General features: G+C 32.2%; 1 protein-coding gene and 1 long non-coding RNA gene across 5 annotated transcripts in view; one reads left to right on the plus strand and one right to left on the minus strand.

The window, feature by feature from the left end:
- The window catches only part of LOC105669950 (unc-112-related protein), a 42,417-nt gene extending 37,106 nt beyond the window's left edge, over window positions 1-5,311 (plus strand). The window contains exons 3-8 of the mRNA XM_012363175.2: window positions 821-1,092; window positions 1,180-1,596; window positions 2,302-2,730; window positions 2,949-3,161; window positions 3,249-3,485; window positions 4,178-5,311. Of these exons, the coding sequence (XP_012218598.1) occupies window positions 821-1,092; window positions 1,180-1,596; window positions 2,302-2,730; window positions 2,949-3,161; window positions 3,249-3,485; window positions 4,178-4,378 (1,769 nt within the window). The 3' untranslated portion in view covers window positions 4,379-5,311. The remainder of the gene's footprint in view (window positions 1-820; window positions 1,093-1,179; window positions 1,597-2,301; window positions 2,731-2,948; window positions 3,162-3,248; window positions 3,486-4,177) is intronic.
- A 3,252-nt stretch (window positions 5,312-8,563) lies between these two features.
- The window catches only part of LOC105669946 (uncharacterized), a 28,712-nt gene continuing 12,745 nt past the window's right edge, over window positions 8,564-24,530 (minus strand). For 3 of the 4 annotated variants that reach the window (XR_010889235.1, XR_010889237.1, XR_010889236.1), the window contains 2 exons: window positions 10,055-10,278; window positions 8,565-9,703 (listed from right to left, as the gene is read on the minus strand). This is a non-coding gene — a long non-coding RNA (uncharacterized lncRNA). Of the gene's footprint in view, window positions 9,704-10,054; window positions 10,279-24,530 lie in introns of all 4 variants that reach the window. The other variant, XR_010889234.1, reaches the window with a different exon arrangement.

The following is a 24,530-nucleotide window of genomic DNA, read 5'->3' on the forward strand; positions in this document are numbered from 1 at the left end:
AATTTGCAGTCACGCGAAGGTCGTGTAGACTGCCGCGACTGTCAATTCGCTGCCACAGCGAAGTCCGTGCTAGCTTTTTAATCAAGGAAGTGGGATAACGCGATAATTTTGCCGGATAAAGCTGACTTTCGAACAGAAGGAAATGCTAGAAGAGATATCAGCTTATCATTTTGTAATGGTGCGTAAATAATTCAATTCGGAGAATCGCAAGCATAATAATGTTGAAAATCATCGAGTTGATTGTTCGTCTTATTTAACGTATATTTTACATATCAAAATCTTTAGAGATTTTAAGATAGATGAAACAGGGTTTCTTTAACGTATGTTTTCGACAGTTTAAAAATGAAATTACATGCAAATGACAAATAAGTCAGATTATCAAATCTTATAGAGTGTTTAAAATAATGTTATTTATTTCACAATAATAGTCCAGCTATTATAATTCTTTGAATTGTACAATTATTCGGCACAGAAACAAATTGATATCACTTTAGGAAATCAAAGTGGAGTAACGCAACTAGATGCGTTATTTGTTACCGCTCATCCGCGCATTTTTGCGCTTCTGCCGTTGCATAGTGATTCTATTACTACATTGATGAATGAGATCAGTGTGTCATGTTCATAAATAAACGTTAATACGCAGCGTATGCCACTGCACGCGATCTTTATCCCTCAATTAATTTACTGTCGCAAGAACTGGGCAATGAATACTATGATTGCATGATTACTTCGCTTCTTGATTTGAATAGAAGTATGAATTTTTTTCATCCGTATGAATTCAACTCTAGAAATAACATGCAAATTGTCGATCTCGTTGCAGGCATTAGACATCCAGAGGAGCTTTCGTTCTGCAAGCCGCTCGAACCGAATCACTTGAAGTACAATCTGAAAGATTTACCGGCCAAGAAGAAGATTGAGAACCAGAAGAACGGTCACATTAGGAACGTGCCGGCCGATACGAACACTTTTATCCCGGCTAGCCAGAGTCCCAGAGGATCCACCGGAAGCTTAGATCAATCCAGTCCGTTTATGTGCGCGCCAGTCACGCCCAACAACAGAAATCACAGCACACCGATCAGTTCTCCTGTCTCGGTACGTATTGTGCGCAAAATTTTGGATAGAGCGAATTTTGTTATATCGGTTTCTGTACTTATTAATTTACGCTGTATAAATTTTTAGCACACCGGCACATGGAAGAGAAACAACTCTTCCGGCTTCGGCAGTACCGGTTCCTTCAATGCCAACAACAGCACTATGAGCCTCGAGGCGCTGAACGGCGGATTGACGGAATCCTTGGCGCAGAGTCCGACGTCGATCTCGCCGGAAGCGCGAACGAAGCTGATCAGACCGAAGAGCCTGATCGAGAGAGCGAGGATGAATGTCGCCTGGCTGGACTCCTCTCTGTCGATTATGGAGCAGGGTATCCGCGAATTTGATACGCTCAGGCTAAAGTTCAAGTTCTACTCTTTTTACGACCTAAATCCGAAGACCGACGCGGTTCGAATCAACATGATATTCGAGCAAGCCAAGTGGCAATTGCTCGCGGAAGAAATCGACTGCACCGAAGAGGAAATGTTGATGTTCGCAGCACTTCAGGTATTTAAAACAATTATGCTTGCATAAATGGGATAAAAAGATATTTATATTTATCGTTATGTTTATTCATTATTCATGTCACTTGTTTTTATTTATTTTCTTATGCGTTAGTTGTTTTATTTTTTATTTGAAACTTCAATATTTCGGAACTATTTATTAAAGAGCAAAGGAATATATTTACACGATTTCTCGCTTCTGACATCATAATCGATTAGGATCATCGAGTTTTTCTCAAAAACTGTCGAATTCACGTATCTGAATGTTTAAATTATTCTATTTTCTGCAGAAACCGTATAGAGATTTCTTTACAAAAACATCGTAGGCATATAAACGCACTATGTATAAGCAGATACGAATTTCTTTGACGCTTTTTCCGTTTTTGTGATTGAATTGCATAGCTTATTCTCACTCGCTCGTGTTATATTTATGCTGCTGCGAGGGAAGAACCCCACGCGGCGCATAACGCATGCAAATAGCTGAGTCCTTCAGCCAATTGCTTCGCCAGTCGATGTTCCGCCAGACCGTAATGCCGTCACGCGACAACATTACCGAGAAAAGATGCGATCGCCTCGCCTCGACCCACAAAATGTGTCTTGTACATTTCGTACACCCACTCACCTTCGTCCTCGCAACGAATGTCAGAGAGAGAGAGAGAGAAAAAAAAGGAAATCTACAGTTAATGTCACCTACGCTTTTCTGTCGCAGGTACAAGTGAATCTTCAGGCGAGCGTGCCGCAGCCCACGTATGACAGTAATGGGGCGACCTCGCCCGTCGAGGATGACATCGACGCGGCTTTAACGGATCTGCAGGTGACCCTGGAAGGCAGCAATATCAGCAACGGGCCCAGCGACATCACGCAAGTGCCCGAGCTCTGCGATGAGCTGCGTTTCTTCAAGCCGAAGCGCTTCACGCTGAAGGCCTTCAAGCGTTATTGGTTCACGTGCCGCGATCTTCAGCTTAGACTCTACAAGAACAGGGAAGAAGCGGGCGGCTCGGAATCGCCGGTCTACGTGATCAATTTGCGCGGCTGCGAAGTCACGCCGGACGTACATTTGTCGCAAGGTCGTTATGGAATTAGGCTAGAAGTGCCCAGCGCTGAAGGCATGACCGAGATGTGGATCAGATGTGACAACGTAAGTGGATTAATTCGTGTTAACCCGATAAAGTGTTATCAAATAGCAATGTTGTTATATTAATTATTTCCATATTTGCGTGATGTTATGCGTAAAACAAGATATATAATAATATGGAATATATAAATAAAAAATAAGAGGAATAAATTGATGTAATTTTTACGAGTAATGTTTGAGCTTTTCTTGAAATCTATTTTCTTTTTTTTTTGTTATTCCAGGAGCAACAATACGCAAAGTGGATGGCTGCGTGCAGATTAGCAGCCAAAGGCCGTACTCTCGCCGACGCGTCTTATGAGAGCGAGGTCAACAGCATCACAGCCTTTCTGCAATTGCAGAGGCCCGCGCCCGCGCCGGCCATCAATCCAAATGCTTTAGACATCATACCGGAAGACTACGTCGCGCCTAGATTCGCAAAAAAGTTCAAGGGAAAGGTAGCGGATCGCTTGTTTGGTTACAATTCGGTTTACGCAAATAATCGGATTAACAAGTTCTAATAATACTTTTTTTCTCTCACGTAGTTGGTTCAAAGAATCTTGGAAGCGCACGCGAACGTTAAGGACTTGCCTCTCGTCGAGGCGAAGCTGAATTATATCAAGGCCTGGCAGTCTCTTCCGGAGTACGGTATTTCGCTCTTTGTTGTACGATTTACAGGTAAGAACAAAGACGAACTGCTAGGTATCGCCAACAACAGGCTGATGCGGATGGAGCTTCACAGCGGCGATCATTTGAAGACTTGGAGGTACAACACCATGAAAGTATGTATTTATTTTTGATATTTTCTATAGTCTTTGAAAAATTATTTAACTGCCCTGATGGAAATATTTTGCTGAAAGTACTATGAAATCAATGAAAAGTAAAATAAAAGTTTTTGAAAAATTACTGAATGTATTTCAAAATAAATCATAATTTTTCGTATGAAAATTTAATGTGTGTAATACTATGAAATATAAGGAAAGTTAAAATATACTGCTGAAAAGTAATAAAAGAGTTTTGAAATAATTATTATTCTGAAATTTACTGAATTAAACTGAAAACTTACTTTTTAAAATTGCTGAAATATTTATGAAATTAATTAATGGGGTTAACTGAGAGAAATTTTCAAATACATTTCAGCAAAATTTTGTTAAATTTTCAGAAAAATATTTCCATCAGGGTGTCGTAGCGGATTATTTTACAATTAGTTTTCGATTAAACTTCTTATTTTGTTTTGAATAATAATATTTTTACGTATTCTAATTTATGTCTGCTTGAAATCGTGAAACTTTTAGGTAAAATTCAAAATAGTACGTTAAATTTAAGCCTAATATTTTGCCAAGCACTTATCTAGTTTATTTTAGGCATAAAAACTGCGATTTTAATGTTAAAATTAACTAAAGAATTGATAGTTAAAAAAATACGCGTAAAACATTGTATTTGAAAAACGTATATAATTTTGTCCCTTTCATAGGCATGGAACGTTAATTGGGAAGTAAAGCACATGATGGTACAATTCGAGGAAGAGAATATCATTTTCGAATGTCAATCAGCGGATTGCAAAGTTGTCCACGAATTCATAGGAGGCTACATCTTCTTGTCGATGCGTTCGAAGGAAGCGAATCAAACATTGAACGAGGAGATGTTCCACAAATTAACTGGTGGATGGGTTTAATTCATTTCTTTTATAAAACCGAGTGTATAAAACCAAAACGGGTTCTAATACTTTCTAAGAGAAATAACGATGAATAAAATATTAATCTACGTGTCGCGTCCAATGCGCATTGTCTGTTCCAGGACTGACGTTTGCATGTAAACTGACACTTGTAAAAATACTGAAATCTGGTCGTAGTTATCACATTTTAATGTTGTACGCTGTAAATAGAAAATATTGTATCACTTCTAGACACAAATGGAAGAGTTTTAGCATTATTGTAGTTAATTTGTTTGGCTGAGGGCTACTTCGAAAAGATATTTACTGGTGTGACCGAATCATTTTATTTATTAAGTATTAAAGTTGACAATCTTTAAATTATCTCTTCTTTTTTACGAAAAGTAATCCTTTTTTTACATTTACAAATAGAGGTCTGCAAAACTGTATTGTACGATCATGGATTACACTTTTATACAAAACTTTTTCTATTCATGAAAAATTTATCATCAAACAATACTAAATTTACGAACGGATACGTCAAGCACGCAGAAGCAAAATCTGCAGCACATGAAGTAGAGTATTAAAGAACACTTTACAAGAACGAAATGTCGATTCTTATTTAATTTGATCATTGTTTTTACTTACTAGTAGTTGCATAAAATTTAAATGATTAATGATTATAGCCCTCTTTCTCTCACGTATTAATCTCCTCTTTTAGTGTCACAAGGTGCTATATCGAACGAGCTCGATTTCACACATAAGAGACCGAATCATGTAAATTATTTGTTATTTTAATGTAAATTAGATATAGAAGAAAAGTATATCACTTAATACCGTTATACACGTTGCATCTACAGAAGAAACCACACATTACATGTATGTGTAACAAAAAAAGATTATAGTTTTGTATATTAATATAGATTAATTGTACAATAAACCTATTAATACATTTGACAGATTTTTCAATTTTTACTTCTTTTGTCATGAAATAAATAGCTACTGGATGAAAAATTGTGTTTAGCTCGGGAAACTTTGTATTATCAAGAGATACGTCGTGTTTCTACACGCGAGACAGCGAGCTGAGAAGAGCTGAGATTATCGGATCTCAATAACATCTAGGCCGATCGATTTGAAAATAGGCTTAATCGATTGTGCATACCCAAATTATGTTATAAAAATATGTTTGTTTTTACTCTACGTGCTCTATAAATAAAGATATAAAAGTCTAAAGTCAAAATATATTTTGATGTAAGAAAAGTTGTAGCGCTGTTTGAAAAGAATACAACAATGTATGATTTAATATAAATATTTTACATATTATACGAGTTTTATTGGCTTGAAATATCGCGGGCGACGTCTACCTTTTCACTTTCGTCCCTGTGATATGGCCAACTTCAAGAATTTATTAATAATTAACAGCGCTATAACTTCAATTGACATACGTCAATCTCTAACGCATGAGTTAGAACTTGGCTATATCACAGGTCTGTAACAAAATGCAAAGTATTATCAAATTGACAAAAAAGTGACTCATTTTTCCTTTTATTCGTTTAATTACAAAAATCATATAACAAAGATCATAAAAGAATTTTTGATTAATGTAATGAAAGTATACACACTGTCAAAAAATTCGATAAATTTGCACAAAGAAGGTGTAAAAATTACATAACAAATAATGAGAAAAAATATTAAGTGAATAGTATAAAATTTATGAAATTATATAAATTTGTGATATTTATTTAGTAAATTTCTGTTATTTATCATGTAATTTTTACACCTAGTTTTGTAAATTTATCAATTTTTTTATAAAATGTCCTGTTTAATTATAGTATTACCTTATTATAATTGCATAATTCGATATTAATCGTATTCTTACTCATAATTGTCCATCTTCATGATATTTCTGTTCTCTCTTACATTTGTACGTTTCGTAAACATGCGGATTAGTTCTCTACGAAAAGTTTGTCCTGTTGCACAGTAGATAACAATATTTATACTATAATGTGCTGTGTCTAATAAGCCGATTATTGAGCCCATAACTGACACATTGGCATATAATGTTTACAGGTATCTGTAAACATTATTTAGTTATTTTTGTTATATATAAGTATTAATAATAATGTGTCGTATTTTAACGCATTCATTTTATTACGCGGATATCTAATATAAAAAAATTATTATATAATTTTATTTATAATATAAAAGTTAAACATTATAAATTATTTTTAAAAATTCAAATTTTAAGAGAAAAATTAATTAATGTTTTTTGTCATATACAGAATGCATTTTTCGAGTAAATAATCTATATATTGCGATCGATATTATTTCAAAATAAATTATTGATACGTACGAAACTAATAACATAATAAAAGTAAGGTACAAGTAATTTCAAGATTACAAATATGCTCGAAACGAGAATAAGCATTTTTGTGATTTTATGCTGAAGCATTTTATCACTAGAAATCCGAGTTCTCTCATTAGAGGACTTGGACGCTGTAATCAAGGTTTTGCGAACACGATTTTGCTGATAAATATGGTATTTTATCAAAGTATTGCAAATTACTATCACGAGAGCAGGTAGAGTAAATATTATAATAGAATCTATAATGTTCCTTGTCTGTGTGTAACTCCTTTCTAAATGTCAAATTTTAGATATTTATACACGCCACACAGCATACATATCCGCGGATATGTATGCTGTGTATATGTATGCTCCGTCCTAAGTCGTTCGGAAGACATCCCGATGATGTCGTATCTCTCAAAGATATTTTCGGGATGTCCTCTAGACGTTTTTTGGATATGTGTGCTGTATGAGACGTCGTACGTATTTTTTTTTATTCAATATTTTATACAGCGTCGTTCCAGAAATAAAAAGAGAATATGTAGAATGCTGCGCAAAATCGCTAGTCCCATCAGTATAATCGCTACGATTTTTGCTCGTTTGACAATGCACCAGGATCAACGAAGTGGATACTTCATCACTGTATATCTCTCGATGGTAAAGGCTACTATAAGCCACATACTCAAGAACTCGGAAAAGAAGCTCAAGAAGTGCATAAAGAACTTCAACCAATACAAATAATTTGTTTTTTATTTTATATCCATTAAAAAGAGCCATTCAATGAGTGATATCGTCGAATAAGTCATGCCGCTTATCGTTGGCACGCTCAAGTAGAATCTATATATTGCGATCGATATTATTTCAAAATAAATTATTGATACGTACGAAACTAATAACATAATAAAAGTAAGGTACAAGTAATTTCAAGATTACAAATATGCTCGAAACGAGAATAAGCATTTTTGTGATTTTATGCTGAAGCATTTTATCACTAGAAATCCGAGTTCTCTCATTAGAGGACTTGGACTCTGTAATCAGACTGTGTTTTTTGAAGTTTGTCGAGATCGCAATGCTATCTGCAAGTCAATCTTTAATGTAAGGAAGAAGTTGTAAGAACCTTATGACTTCATTGATAGGAAAATATCTGTTTACAATATCTTGGTTATACAAATCTTTAAATTTTTCAGTTCTACTTATGTTCACAAATGAGTGAAGCATCCTGATACGTATGGCGAAATTAATGTTGTCGATCATGCTCCGCAAATCTTCGTCAATATCTCTTTCGTTGTTACAAACATGAAATCGTAGTTCGTGTTTTGATACGCTGGATTAATCTTTGCCGGGATTATTTTTAAAAAACATTCTTGCGTATGCTTATGGGTTGTTTGCAACAGTTGCTTATGAGATAAAAAGCAAAAATTGATATAATTAAATTGCGCTACGTGTCTGAAAAAGCGTTATAATTACAGCGTAATTATAAGCGTTACATATATAACGAGACCAACCCATACGGGCGGGTCCCGTACAAAACTTCAGCAATTTCCCGATTTTAATCGTTCAACTGCTTAACATTATCGATGCAAAATCCATAAAAACAGTGAATGTCGAGACGACTGGTTTGGATGACGATTTATTTCTTCCTGGAAGTTTGTGACTTACCAAAATGATAATTTTGACTGGAAAGTTGCTCATATCATTGACATTAGAGTTTCTGCAAAAGCCTGTCGCTGTACTGAAATGTTTATAATAACATTTTAAAACAGCAATAAATATTACTACAAATAATAACAAATAATACAAAAAATTCATTAAAAACAGAATTTTTTATTTTTTTTATAAAAGACATTACAGTGGACATAGGTTTTTTTATAATACTTATGATTACATGGCAACTGTGGTTATCGTATATTACATATTAGATGACTAAAACAATAAAATATTTTATTAGTACTGCTCAATTAATATTAAATTTTAATTTTATTGAAATTTATTTGCTTGCATGCAAAATTATCATATTATTATTTTAGGAACATTCAAATACTAATATTTGTTTTAATCATGGAACAAACATTTCCGGCACATTCAAAATGGTTGATTACTTTTAAACATAAAGAGATGCAATATATATATGTAGAAAGTAAAAATTACAAAACACATTTAAAAGCGTTTATTATATATACAGGGTGATTCATTTGAATGATAACAGGTAAATATTTGCCTGTATACGAGAAATAATGTACATACATATGTCGCTCATTTGCTGCAACAATAACATAATTTAAAATGCCATTTTTGAATAACAGGTAAAGGCAGGTATAGAAAGAACGGTCCTTACTTGTACTGGGACTTGTACTTCACTAGAACAATATTATATTACTGTTGTCCTACACTACAATATGTTATTATAACAATAGTTATTATGACAAATGATGTTCTTATCAAATTATGTGACGATTTATAACATTTAAACTCGTTTTCTGGAAAATCGTGATTTTTCAGTTATGTCACTGTTGCAGCAAATGTGCAATGAGTAGTATGTAAATAGTAAATGTATGTAAATAGTACGCCATTTGTTTCTAATACGTTCTTTTTTTTTTTAAAAATATTTTTGTAATGAATAGATGTCATTTATGTAACTTTGATGATAACAAATTGTCTTTCCATTAAAATCTATAATGTTATAATTTTCCTATTTTAAATAGTAAATCAACTTACACTTCTTCTAAGTTACATAAGCTCACATTTATTAAGAGAATTGATAAAACAGTCAATTTTTTTATGGTACGCCAAAATATTGTACATACTACATATATCTGCATGTTAACAATCTTATTTAATTAATTATATTTTATCTATTTAATTAATTATATTTTTATAAAGTTAAATGTATATTATAATTTCTCGTGTACATTAGGAGTGTTAGCTTCTCGTGAGACACTTTCAGTTGTGTGTTGTTACCAAATACATTGTTTTGTTTAAAGTGCGATTGGACGTAAACTTGCAAGCTGTAACAAAATGCAAAGTATTCTCAAATTGACAAAAAATGGATTAATTTTTGCTTTTATACATTTAATTATAAAAGTCATTGAACAAAAATGGTAAAAGAACTTTTGATTAATGTAATATAATGTAATATAAGTGTGCACATTGTCAACAAATTCGGTAAATTTACACAATAAAGATGTAAAAATTACATGACAAGTAATGTATTAAATAAATAGTATAAAATTTATGAAATTATGTAAATTTGCAATATATATTTACTAAATTTATTTATTATGTAATTTTTACATCCAGGTTTGTAAATTTATCGATTTTTTTACAGTATAGAACGCCGCCTTTAATTATGGTATTACCTTATTATGACTGCATAATTGGGCATCAATCATACTGTTACTTCTAATTGTACATCCTGATGATATTTCTGTTCTTTTTTATTTGTACGTTTCGTAAACATACGGATTAGTTCTCTGCGAAAAGTTTTTCCAGTTGCGCAGTAGAGAACAAAATTTATACTGTAATATGCTGTGTCTAATAAGTCGAATATTGTTTTTATAAATGGTGCATTGACATTAGACATCTGGAAAAATTATTATTGTTATTTTTGTTATATATAACTATTGATAATAATGTGTCGTATTTTACGGCATTCATTTTCTTACGTAGATATTTAATATAAAAAATTATTATACAATTTTATTCATAATGTAAAAATTAAACAGTATAAATTATTTTGAAAAATTTAAATTTTAAGAGAAAAATTAATTAATATTTTATGTTATATTCATTATATATATATATACATGCATTACATATTGTACATTACAAATACAGAATGCATTTATGAAGTAATTAAACTATATATTATGGTCGGTATTATTTTAATATTTGAATTAATGATACGTACGTAATTAAAAATGTGAAGAATATAATATGTAGGAAATTTAAAAATTACATATATGCTCGAAACGAGAATAAGCATTATTGTGATCCTATGCAGAAGTATTTTATCATTAAAAATCTGAATTCTCCCATTAGAAGAATCAGACGCTGTAATCAAGGTTTTGCGATCACGATTTTGCTGGTAAATATGGTATCCTATCAGAGTATTACAGATTACTATCACGAGAGCAGGTAGAGTAAATATTATAATAGAATCTATAATGTGCTTTGTGTATAGAAATCCATACTGTTTGCCAAGTATTACACTTTTGTACACATTATACATATTGCTGTTTCTTTTATATAATTCATAGTGCATAGTCTTATAAAGAGAAAAAATAAGTAGAATGCTGCGCAAAATCGCTAGTCCCATCAGCGTGATTACTACGATTTTTGCTCGTTTGACAGTGCACCAGGATCGACGTAGAAGCGGATACTTTGTCACTATAAATCTCTCGATGGTAAAGGCTACTATAAGCCACACACTCAAAAACTCCGAAAAGTAGAGCAGAAATTCCAAGAAAATAATTAAGCAATACAAATAATTTCTTATTGGTTTTATATCCATTATGTGGAGCCAATCAATGAGTGATATCATCGAGTGGACGATGTCGCTAATTGCTAATATGCCCAAGTAGATGTTGGACGAGAAAGAACGCATCTTTTTCCGAAAGTGCACAATAGCGGACAAACAGTTTCCTAAAAGACCGAGAATAATAAAAATCGGCAGACAGTACCTTCTGATATTTGAATTGGTGATCGAACTATTTACAATTACATGGTACAGCTCAAAAACAAAATTAAATTCATTTCTGACGTGAGTGATGGGAAAATGTCTGCCTACAATATCTTCGTTACATAAATCTTGGAATTTCTTAATTCTACTTATATTCACAAGTGGATGATTCATCATGGTCTTCTGACTTCTGTCGATAAAAACGTGAATAAGATATACAGCCATGCTACGTAAACTTTCGGCAAGATCTCTTTCGTTGTTACAAACACGCAATCGTAGTTTGTGTTTAGATATGCTGGAATAATCTTTGCCGAGATTATTTTCGGAAAGCATCCTTGTATATGATTATGGATTGTTTGCAACAGTTGCTTATGAGATGAAGAGCAAAAAGCGATATAATCAAATTGCGTCACGTGTCTGAAAAACGTTTTAACGTTATTATATATATTATTCATTGATACCTTGCATATAAATTTTATTTATCGGTATATTTATATTCAAATTATTTTTTTTTTATTTAAAAAAAATAAAATATGCGAAATATACAGCATTTTAAACATTTAAAATAAAATGTGTCACGCACTATCTCACTTACCTGAGAGTCGTTAATATTCTGAAGTCGACGAATACGGGGGTTATAAACTCTCAACAATTCCCAAATTTCAATCGTTCAACTGCTGAACACTAACGATTGCAAAAGACTGAATGTCGAGACGACTGACTTGGATGACGATAATATATCTTCCTGGAAGTTTGTGGTTTTCCAAAACAATTAATATTTTGATTGTAAGGTAGCTCATATCCGTGACATGAATTTCTGTAGGAATCTGTTGCTCTACTGTAGTATTATATTTATAATAATATAACTGATTTGGAGGGCGATATTTATTTTTTTCTCCTAAAAATTTGTGCTCTACCAAAATTATTAACATTTTGACAATAATGTTGTCCATATCCGTCGACAGATAAGTTCCGCAGAAACCTGTCGCTCTACAAAAGTATTAGCTATATCATTAGAGAATCAGTAAATATTATTAAAATAATACATGAGATTTATTAAGAACATTACTTTTTATTATTTTTATGTAAGATATTATATTGAATATAGTTTTTTATTAGCATAATAATTATGATTACATGGTAATTCTAGTTATTGTACATTGCGTATGAATGATTTGAACAATAAAATATTTTATTTTGTACTGTTTAATTAATATTATCATATATTTTTAGTTTTATTGAGACTTAGACACTTGTATGCAAAGTTATCGTGTTACTATTTTAGGAAAATTTTGATACTAGTATTTGTTTTAACATTAGAACAATATTACGGCCTGTATTACTGGGTTGATGGTTGCTTTCTTGTTTTGACAACTATTTTCGATATCAGATACAAATATAATTTATGTCAGTAATGTAAGTATATCGGTCAAAAATGCTCACAATATGAAAGGAAGCAGTATGTGCATGTAACAAATAAAAATTACAAGGCATCTGTAAAAGCATTTATTACATAGAATAAAATAACAAGCACATGCGTAGTAATTAAAATGATGGAACATGTACATATATGAAAGGGGTTCAATTGCTTACATTCCTATTTGCTAACAGCTTCGTTTGCCCACAACATTTTGCCGACAGCTTCAATTGCCGACATTCCCGATTGCCTACAGAGCGATTGCCTACAGAGCGATTGCCTACAAGCATTATTGCGCACATTTAAAAATTAAAAATACAAACGTACCTACATTTGCACACAAGACATTATAGCACACATACACATTGCACACATGACATTATTTCGCACACACACATTGCACACATAATATTATTGCGTACATACACATTGCACACATAATATTATTGCGGACATAAAATAAAAAAATCGTATTAACACTTTTTGCATAGAATATTATTGCCCACATACAGATTGCACACATGACTTTATTGCGCACATACACACAATTGTAATGCACATATAAAATACGAAAATCATATTAACACTTTGTACACAGGATATTATTGCGCACATACACATTGCGCACATGACATTATTGCGCACATGACATTATTGCGCTTTGTGTAGAAACTCGTAAACCCATGTTGAGCCTCGCTTTGTTTGAAATTTCACGCGTAGGTGGCCCTACGGGGCGAAGCCTCTCCCCCGCGTAAAACAAATAACAAATCAGGTTATACCTAACAAGATAAACCTAACAAGGTTAACCAAGATTCACAAACAAAGTTGTAAACCCATGTTGAACCTCGTTTTGCATGAAAAGAATATGCGCAATAATATTATGTGTGCAATGTGTATGTGTGCAATAATATCTTGTGTGCAAACGTACGTTTGTATTTTTAATTTTTAAATGTGCGCAATAATGCTTGTAGGCAATCGCTCTGTAGGCAATCGGGAATGTCGGCAATTGAAGCTGTCGGCAAAATGTTGTGGGCAAACAAAGCTGTTGGCAAATGGCAATGTAGGCAGTTCAACCCCTCTCAATAAAAGCAATATGTATATGTAATAAGTAAAAATTATATAACACAATTAACCCATTAAAGCCCATAGCTAAATCAGCGAGGATAGCAAACAAATAACAATTGGAAATAGAACCGCAGTGTGAAAAAAGGTTAATGACATAAAAAGCACTGCAAGAATTAATTTTGCAACTAATTGTTATAAACAAATTAATAAAAATTAACTGTAGAAAGAAACTGATTACGCCAATCGATTCTACGGGAAAAAAATACAAGAAAAAGTCATATATGTTTCTTTTGTATTTTTGGGTAGAGTTCCAAAAGAGTCAACCCTCCGATTTTGCTTTGTTTGGTATACTACTGTATTTTGGTGCGCTAATTATAAATATAATAATAAAAATTACCGACAAGGTCATTTTCTTGATCAAAACTAAAAAAAACTCAAAAATCATCATTTTTTAAACATTATTTTGATAAATATTGATGTAACAAAGAAATGTTTCAAATAAAAGTTGTAGCTCTCGAAAAAATACATCATTTATGTTCTATGCATTTTTTGCATAGAAGCAATATTTTTTGAAAAAAAATGAGATAATAGGAAAGACACTCCCACTGCATCCAGGCATACACTTTACAACGCGAAGCAAGGTTCTACATGGGTTTGCAACTTTCTCCACAAAGCGAGGTTTCAACTCAAACCTATGTGTATAGTTTTTTGATGGCGGAGCCTCCCGCAGGGGGGCGGAACAAACTGCATAGTGCGGGAGAGTGTCTGTCCTATTATCTCATTTTTTTCAAAAAATATTGGTTCTATGTAAAAAATGCATAGATTACAAATGATGTATTTTTTCAAGAACTACAACTTTTATTTGAAACATTTCTTTGTTACATCAATATTTATCAAGATAATGTTAAAAGAAACGATAATCTTTGAGTCTTTTTAAGTAGTTTTGATTTTGAAAATAACCTTGTCGGCAATTTTCATGATCATATTCGTAATTAGCGCACTAAAATACAGCAGTATATCAATCGACAGCAAAATCGGAGGGGTGACTCCTTCGGAACTTTATCCGTATTTTTTTCCCGTACAATTGATTGGCGTAATCAGTTTTTCTCTATAGTTCATTTTTAATAATATGTTCATAATAATTACTTGCAAAACTAATTTTTGCAATATACTTTTTATGTCACTAACGTTTTTTCACTCTTCGGTCCTATTTCTAATTGTTATTTTTTTGCTAATCTCGCAGGTCTAGCCATGGGCTTTAATGGCTTAAAAGCGTTTATTATATTTACAAAAAGAAACGATATGTACAGGGGCGAATTTCCCATTAGGCTGGATAGGCTATAGCCTAGGGCGGCAGATTTTAGGGGGCGGCAAATTTTCAATTTTTGAATTAAAAAAAAATTTATTAACACTCGATTTATATTCGAAATACATTCTGATTTTCATCAAAAGAGTCATAATATAAATATGTTCGTGATCATTACTGTTAAAGAGCGTATAAAGTGCTATTTTTTCCGGCGTTTTCGGCGAAATTTATTTTCCGTTTTTCTCCTCCAATTCTCAACCAATTTTGCTAAAATTTTTTTTTTGAGTTTTTTTAATATTAAAAATTTTTTTACGTTCTTTATATTTCTGGCTTTATATGCTCGGGGTAACATTAAATATTATAGAAAAAATGTCAACAAAATCGGTTGAAATTTGGAGAAGAAAAACTGGAAACGCGCGCGCGCGAGAGAGAATGTGCATATGCATGTGAGTTTCATTTGTTTGACGCGTGCTCGAATTCGAAAAACAATAGAAAAACAAAGAATAGGGATAGACGAGATGCTGGCGCATTAATCTACAGAAGGAGCGAGCGACTCAACACTCAATTGTCATTGCAAACAGTGAATAAGCAGCGAAGAAATACATTTTTAAGAATCAACCTTTTTTCTGTGCCTTTTTTTCCTCAGTACATTCAATAGCATAAATGTATGGTATTATTATGCGAATTACGTTCCAGTAAATAGTTCCAGAATTGTTTTAGGTATGTATAATAAATCAGAAAAAATTTAGAACATTTTTTTTAAACTGAAAAAAGTAATTATTTAAAAATATTTTTTGTGCAATTATTAGAAACTGATATATATTTATAAATTTATACAGATCTATTTTTTACAAAGTTCAACGATGAGTGACGGAAGAAAACGATTAAGCGGTTATCAATTCAGAAAAAATGCTAAAGAAAAAAGGGAGAAAGAAGAAAAAGTATTGAAAAAAACTGCTACACTAGAATCATTTTTTTCAAAATCTAACAATACTAGTGTTGCTTGTGCTAGTACAAGAAATGATAATAGTGAAACAGAAGCAGTTGAACGTGATATTATCATAAATCAGTCCACGACTACAGTTTGCGAGGAAGAAAATGACATAATAATAAAAAACGTAGAAACAACAACGATAAACGAGATCGTGAGTACATGCGATAAAGACCCGGCTAAATGGATATTAAATGAATCAACTCGCGATTATTTTGCTGTCAACAGATTTGTACAAAATAAAGATGTTGATTTAAAATTATCAAAGCGAGAATATTCTGATCAAGCACGCTATTTTTTATCGAGTTTATTTCAACGTAAATTATTAAATGGTGAAAAAAGTTTAAGAACGTGGCTCATATATTCTGAAAGTACAAATCGTGTATTTTGTGGACCATGTCGATTATTAAATTTGGATAATTATTTTGCAAAAGAAGGTTTCAATGACTGGAAAAATATGATCAAATCTATAGAATGTCACGAAAATTCCAGTTTTCATAAATCATCTATATTAACTTTAAAAATAAGAGGAAACAAAATAGGACAAGCTGATAAAACGTTGATAAAGCAGTTAGATGATGAAATATCTTATTGGAGAAAAGTGTTAGAAAGAGTAGTAGCTGTTATAAGGTCACTTTCTTCCTGTGCACTTTCACTGAGAGGTCACGAAAAAAGTTTGGATCACCCAAAAATGGAAACTTTCTTATGGCACTGGAATTGATCTCACAATTTGACCCTTTTTTGGCCGAACATATTAAAAGATATGGTAATCCAGGTAGTGGGCACACTAATTATTTATCTGCAACGATTTATGAAGAATTAGTTCAGCTAATGGCCAAGAAGACACAAGAGACTATTCTTGCGGAAATTAAAAAAGCGAAATATTATTCTGTGATAGTAGACTCGACCCCCGATATATCACATATTGATCAGTTGTCTTTTATTATAAGATATGTTCAAGAATGTGGTTCACCAGTAGAACGTTTTATTACGTTTCTTCCAAATACAGGACACAAATCACAGGAATTAGCAGAAACCGCCAGTAAAACACTCATTGATTTGGATAATGACATATCTAATTGTAGAGGCCAATCTTATGATAATGCTGCTAATATGTCTGGTGCTTATTCGGGACTTCAGATAAGAATCAAAGAACTAAATCCTTTAGCTGAGTATGTACCATGTGCTGCCCATTCTTTAAATCTCGTAGGAACCTGTGCCGCAAGTTGTTGTACTGAAGCAACAAATTTTTTCGGTGTCCTCCAGGAACTTTTTAATTTTTTCTCGGCATCCACACACCGGTGGGAAATATTACAATCATATATGAAAGCCAAACTAACACTGAAGCGACTGTCAACAACACGATGGTCTGCTAGAGATGACGCTTGCCGAAGTTTGAATGAATCTTGGTAGGAGATTATTGAAGCTTTATCCTTCATTGAAAATAACGCAGCAGAAAAAAATATAACCAGAAGTGAAGCAAAGGGATTACGAATTCATTTAGAACGATTGGAAACCGCGTTTATGGCTATATTTTGGGGTATTTTGCTTTCAAGATTAAACGCATCAAGTAAGAAACTCTACAAAGTATAAATATTGATGTCTCCATTGTTTTAGAATTGTATAAGTCTCTTATTAATTTTGTCCAAAGGATTAGAAACGACTTTGATGAATTTGAGAACAAAGCGAAATTATTGTCAAATGAGCAGAAATACGAAAGATGTAAATCCCGAATAAAGAAAAGAAAATTGCAACTTGATGAATCACGAGATGGTAATGCTGATGAAACGTTCAACAGCAGAGATCGTTTTCGAATTGAAACATTTCTCGTAATTTTAGATAGTTTACGAACTGAATTAGAAAAACGGTGTTCTGGGTATGAAATTATATATGATAGATTCATTGTGCTCATCAAATTAAGAGAGTTGAGTTCAGCAGAAATAAGAGAACATGCTATCCGCGTCTGTGAAGGCTTTCCAGATATTGAACTCAGTATTGTTGAAGAATTCTTACATTTGCGTGAACAATTACTCTTGCCTGAAAATATATCCGTGTCAGTGCAAGATATATGCACATGGATGCATAAAAATGACTTATGCAATGTATATCCGAATGTGAATATTGCAGCAAGAATATTTAGAACTAAAGCATCCTCAAACTGTACGGCTGAACGTTCATTTTCGTGCTTACGACGAATAAAAAATTACTTGCGATCTACAATGTCAGAAGATAGATTAAACGCGTTGGCACTTCTGTCAATTGAGTCCGAAATAATGTCAAGAATATCTTTTGATGACATTATTCATTCGTTTGCTAAAATAAAAGCGAGGCGACATTTTGTTTAAACTTTGATATACTTTTTTAACAAGAAAATTGTTTTGTTAATGTAGTTCCTGATTTCCAAAGATTAGTTTAAGATTAGTTTAAGATTTAAGCTGATTATTTTATATTTAAAAAAAAAATTTTAAAAATCAATGCAGTGTGTTATTTATTATTATTCAAAGAATCCTATATATAAGATACCTGTTCCTATTTTATTATCTATTTCTTATTTAATTAATAAAAAAATTCTCTCTTGCTCCACTGTCATTAAGGGGCGGCAAATTTGATTCAGCCTAGGGGCGGCAGAAACCTAAATGCGTCCCTGGATATGTACATGTGTAGTAAGTAAAATTATCAGACATTTACTTGGTACAGATATTTGTGACATAGTGACATGTAAATAATACGCAATATGTTCTCAGTACGTTTTTCTTTTTCTTTGAAAAATGTTTTTGTAATGAATAGACGAATCATTTACGTAAGTTTGATGACAACAAATTATCTTTGCATTACAATCTACAAAGTGACAATTCATCTATTTCAAATAACTAAATCAACACATTTTTAGACTATACAATAGGCCAATACTTATTAAAGAATTGATAAAACTGTCGTTTTCCTTACGGTGCTAAACTAATTGTACATACTATTTACACATATGTGCAATATAGATTTTTTATTGTTACTTTTAATTTGCTTTTAACACTTTTAATACAATATATTTAACTATCTTATTTAGCTATTTGTAGTTAACTATATTTATATGCAGTTATAATGTATTCTCTTGTATATCATAAATGTTAGATTCTCTTGAAAAGCTTTCAATTGTACGTTGTTAACAAATACATTGTTCTGCTCAAAGTGTGACTGGACGTAGATTTACAAGCTGTAACAAAATGCAAAGTATTATGACATTACGAAAAAATTGACTTATTTATGCTTTCATTTATTTAATTATAACAGTCATATAACAAAGATAGTAAAGGAATTTTTGATTAATGTAATATAAGTATGCACACTGTCGAAAAATTCGGAAAATTTACACAAAATAAAAATTACATAATAAATAATGGAAATATACAAAGTAAATAGTATAAGATTTATGAAATTATGTACATTTGCAATATATATTGTAGAGAATAATTGTTTTATGTTTGGCGCCAGTGTCTGTAGAGTGCGTGCGCTACTGTTGCGTGACTAATGAAAATGCGCTTCTTCTGTTCAGTTAAGACTGTAATCGACAAGAATCCTTCCGTATTGTCTTTTCACAATAAACTTTATATTAACTACAGAGAATTGATATTGTGTTTCAAGAACCTCTGGCTATAGTACAAAAAGTAATATATAACAGGTTATGTGCCCAGGAATGTCAGAGGTGTAAAATCAGTAAAAAAGGTAAAAAGTAAAAAGTAAAAAAAAAAATGACGTCGAATAGTCAAGACGAAGTAACACATATAGAGAAGTTGAAGGACAGTGAAAATTACATGATTTGGAAATTTCAAGTTATAATTTTGTTCAAGTCTCTCGGATTATATGAGATCGTAACAGGAATATCGGCACTAACGGAAGATATTACAGAACAAGCAAAAATAGAATGGATCCGGAAAGATGCACGTGCCCAGAAAATAATAATCACAACGATAGAAAGACAACCATTGACTCACATACTCGTATGCAAAACGTCTCACGAAATGTTTCAAAGAATCTGTGCCATGTACGAAAGGGATACACAACAGCAAAAATGTATTCTACTTCAGGAATTTTTCAATTTTACATATCAGAAAGGAACTGATATCGCTACACATGTGAGTAAACTTGAAAATTTAGCATATAGGTTAAAAATTCTAAACGCAGACATTGACGATTCTATGTTGATGTCAAAAATACTTGCAACTCTGCCAGATAATTATAAATATTTTGCATGTGCTTGGGATTCCACCGCTCAAGATCAGAAAACACTTACAAACCTCACATCAAGACTACTTTCTGAAGAAAATAGTCTGTAACTGATGAGAAACAGGATGGAGTAGCGTTCAAATCGATTGAAAAAAAATGTTATAAGTGCAATAACTCAGGACACCTAGCAAAAGCATGCAAGGCAAATAAAGAAAATAATCAAGAAACACGCTGTTTCAAGTGCAATGGTCGAGGACATATAGCAAAATTCTGTAAAAAGGAAGATAGTTCAAGAAGTACAATTAAGTGCAATATATGCAAGAAAAATAATCACTCTGAAAAAGATTGCTGTTTTCGTAAAAATAAAATAGATGATCGAGTGTCTACAAAGGATAAAGTATCATTTCTAGCCACTGGTTGTAAAACAGATGAATGGATTTTGGACTCAGGCTCGTCATCACATATGACAAATGACAAGAACTTGTTTAAAAATATACAAAAAGTAAAGTCAGAAATTAAAACAGCAAAAAAGTCACAAGTTTTGAAAGCTGAAGGAATCGGCATTGTTGAAACAGACAAATGCGTACTTAACAAGGTTCTCTATGTCACAGATCTAAGCAAAAACTTATTATCAGTCAATGCAATTACGGAAAATGGAGGAAAGGTAACTTTCACTAAAGAAAAAGCCGAAATATGGAAAAATAACGTAAAACTAGTTGGCTATCGAAGTAAAAATGGTTTGTGGACTATAAACTTTAGTCAAGATCCTGAGGGCAGCGCTCTTCTAACACAAGAAAATAAAAAGGCTTTTGAATGGCATCAAAAACTAGGACATCTTGGAAAAGAAAATATGAAAAAATTAGTAACTATATCAAAAGGTATGGAAATAACAAATAAAAGCTTAGATATTTTAAATAACGTATGTGAAACTTGCGTTAAAGCTAAACAGACTAGAATACCTTTCGGTGAGAAAAGAACAAGAGCAAAGAGACCTCTAGAAATTATTCATACAGATGTATGTGGACCAATAGACCCTTCCACTTGGGATAAAAAGAAATATATGTTAACTTTTATAGACGATTTTACAAACTTTGTTATGGTCTATCTTATTGAAGGAAAATTTGAAGTATGTGACATAGTAAAGGAATACGCAAATCAAGTAGAAACAAAATGGAACCTGAAAATTTTAAAATTAAGATGTGACAATGGACGCGAGTATGTCAACAAAGACCTTAAAACCTGGTGTAAACAAAGAGCAGAGATGTGCATTATTTGAAATAGATGCATTTAAAATGGAAATACAAAATGCAAAATGCCTATTTTGCATTTTGCATTTGAAATATATTTTTTCAAAAACTATTTTATATTTCCATTTAAATGGTTTTGATTACCCATTTTCTATTTCAAATGCAATTAAAATTAATCGAGATATCAATAATATGTACTACACAGTGATGCCACTAATACCACGTTCCTATTCTTGCATCACTAGTCTACGCGCATGTAAGTACGCGTTGTTTAGTTGTTGCGTAATACAGAAAATGGAAAATCTTAAATATTGCGGGCATTTAATTGAAGTAATAGAGAGAAACTTAAAACTGCGATTCAAGCAATTTTTGCTTTTTGAATCAACAGTAAATGATGCCATCTTGGCATCAGTGGCTCATCCTTTTTTTAAAATGAAATGGATACCGAAAGAAAAAAAAGAACATGTAAAAACATTATTTTTAATGGAAATAAGAAAAGTAAAACAGAATGAAAATAATCAAAAAGAAAGTAATACAGAAAAAAAGAAAAAGGATGAATCATATTTCATGTTTCAAGATGACTCATCAGATTCATCATCCACAAGCGAGACAACAGGAGATTTGGAGGCCCTTCAATACTTCCGAGATGGAGACACGTCACTTTCAATGTTGAAATTCTATCCAACAATCAAAACAATATTTCTCAAATATAATACGTGTCTTCCAAGCTCAGCGCCAGTAGAACGCCTTTTCTCGTATGGCGGATTAATTATGAGACCTCACAGAAGGAAAATGGAGGATTCCCTCTTTGAAAAACTTGTTCTTCTAAAAGCATCACGCAAAAAGCATTCTATTTTTAAAGAGCATTAGAATTAAAATGTTATTATGTAATGTATTTTAAAAGAAAAAGAACTCAACGTCTGTAGACGTTGTAGACAGGGAACGATGTAGACAGACAACTTTTGTAATCTCAAGTTTTATATTTAAAAAATAAAAATTTAATTCTAAGAAATAGTGCTGTAAGAAATATAAATAATAAAAAAAAAGAATTTAATATAAATAAATATAATATAAATATTTAAAAAAACTATTTTTATTTTGAAAAACCATTTTTAAAATGCCTATTTTCCATTTCCTATTTTAAATGGATGTCTAAAACCTATTTTGTATTTTGCATTTTCAAATGTAAAAGTTCCAACTATTTTGCATTTTCTATTTCAAATAGGTTCAGACACCCATTTTGCACATCTCTGACAAAGAGGAACAATCATGGACGTCACAACACCCTATACACCACAGCTTAACGGAAAGGCGGAACGTATGAACAGAACATTAATTGAAAAAACTAGAGCCTTACTCATAGATGCAGGAATAGATAAAAGTTTCTGGGGAGAAGCAATTCGCACAGCTGCATATTTAACAAACAGAAGTCCCACCGACGCAGTTCAAGGAACACCGTTTGAAAACTGGATGTCGCAAAAACCAGATTTATCAAAATTGCATATTTTTGGTTGTAACGCTTACACAAGAACATTAACACTACTGAAGAAACTGGATGATAGATGCAGAAAATATATCTTTGTTGGTTATGCTCCAAACGGGTATCGACTGTATGATCAAGAACGAAGAAAAATAATAATTTCAAGAGATGTAACATTTGCTGAAGAAAATAAATTAGAAAATAAAACACAAAACAAATCAGTAAGAATAAATACAAATATAGAAGAAAATCGGAATGAAGAACAAGAAGAAATTAGAGATGATCTAGAAAACACATCTGAAAGTGAAGAAGATTTTTCTGGTCAGTATCAAGATGCAAATGAAGAATCACAAAATAAAGAAGAAGAAGAACAAGAACACGAAATTGAAGAAGAATTCGGTCGTGGAAAACGGATAAAGAAAACTCCAAGCAAATTTAAAGATTATGTATTTTTAACATACGAAGAAGCAATAACAGGATCAGACAAGGAAAAATGGAAAAAGGCTATAGAAGAAGAGAGAAAGTCATTGGAAGAAAACAACACATGGAAGACTGTAGACAGAACTGAAGCAAAAAACAAAAAGATCTTAAGTAATAAATGGGTTTTTAAGATAAAGGACGACGGAAGATATAAGGCGCGGTTGGTGGTGCGAGGATGCGAACAACGCTACGGTATAGATTTTGAAGAAACTTTTAGTCCGGTAGTAAATAGCAACTCTATGAGCACTACTTGCAATTGCTACAAAAAGAGAAGATTATATTATAAAGTTTGATATAAAAGCCGCATTCTTATATGGAAATCTAGATGAGGAAATCTTCATGGAACTTCCGAACGGATATAAAAGTGATAATAAGATATGTAAACTCAACAAGGCTTTATACGGGCTCAAACAAGCTCCTTTAAAATGGAACCAGCGTTTTACTACTTTTCTTAAAACTAAAGGACTAAAACCAACAAGAACAGAACCATGTATATACAAGACTGATGATAACTCCTTAATATTGGCTATCTATGTGGATGACGGACTTATCATAGGACAAAACAAATTAGTCATTAACGTCTGTTAATGACTAATTTGTTTTGTCCTATGATAAGTCCGTCATCAAGAAAAGTAGTAAAACGCTGGTTCCATTTTAAAGGAGCTTGTTTGAGCCCGTATAAAGCCTTGTTGAGTTTACATATCTTATTATCACTTTTATATCCGTTCGGAAGTTCCATGAAGATTTCCTCATCTAGATTTCCATATAAGAATGCGGCTTTCATATCAAACTTTATAATATAATCTTCTCTTTTTGTAGCAATTGCAAGTAGTGCTCATAGAGACTTCTAAGTAATTTAGGTAAGGAATTTCAAATAACTATATTTAAAAATATAAAATTCTTTTTTAGGTATAGAAATACAACAAGGTAAAGGATATCTCAAGTTAGAA

This window comes from Linepithema humile, chromosome 3 (assembly GCF_040581485.1).
Source record: "Linepithema humile isolate Giens D197 chromosome 3, Lhum_UNIL_v1.0, whole genome shotgun sequence".
In the NCBI taxonomy this organism is placed as follows: Eukaryota; Metazoa; Arthropoda; class Insecta; order Hymenoptera; family Formicidae; genus Linepithema; species Linepithema humile.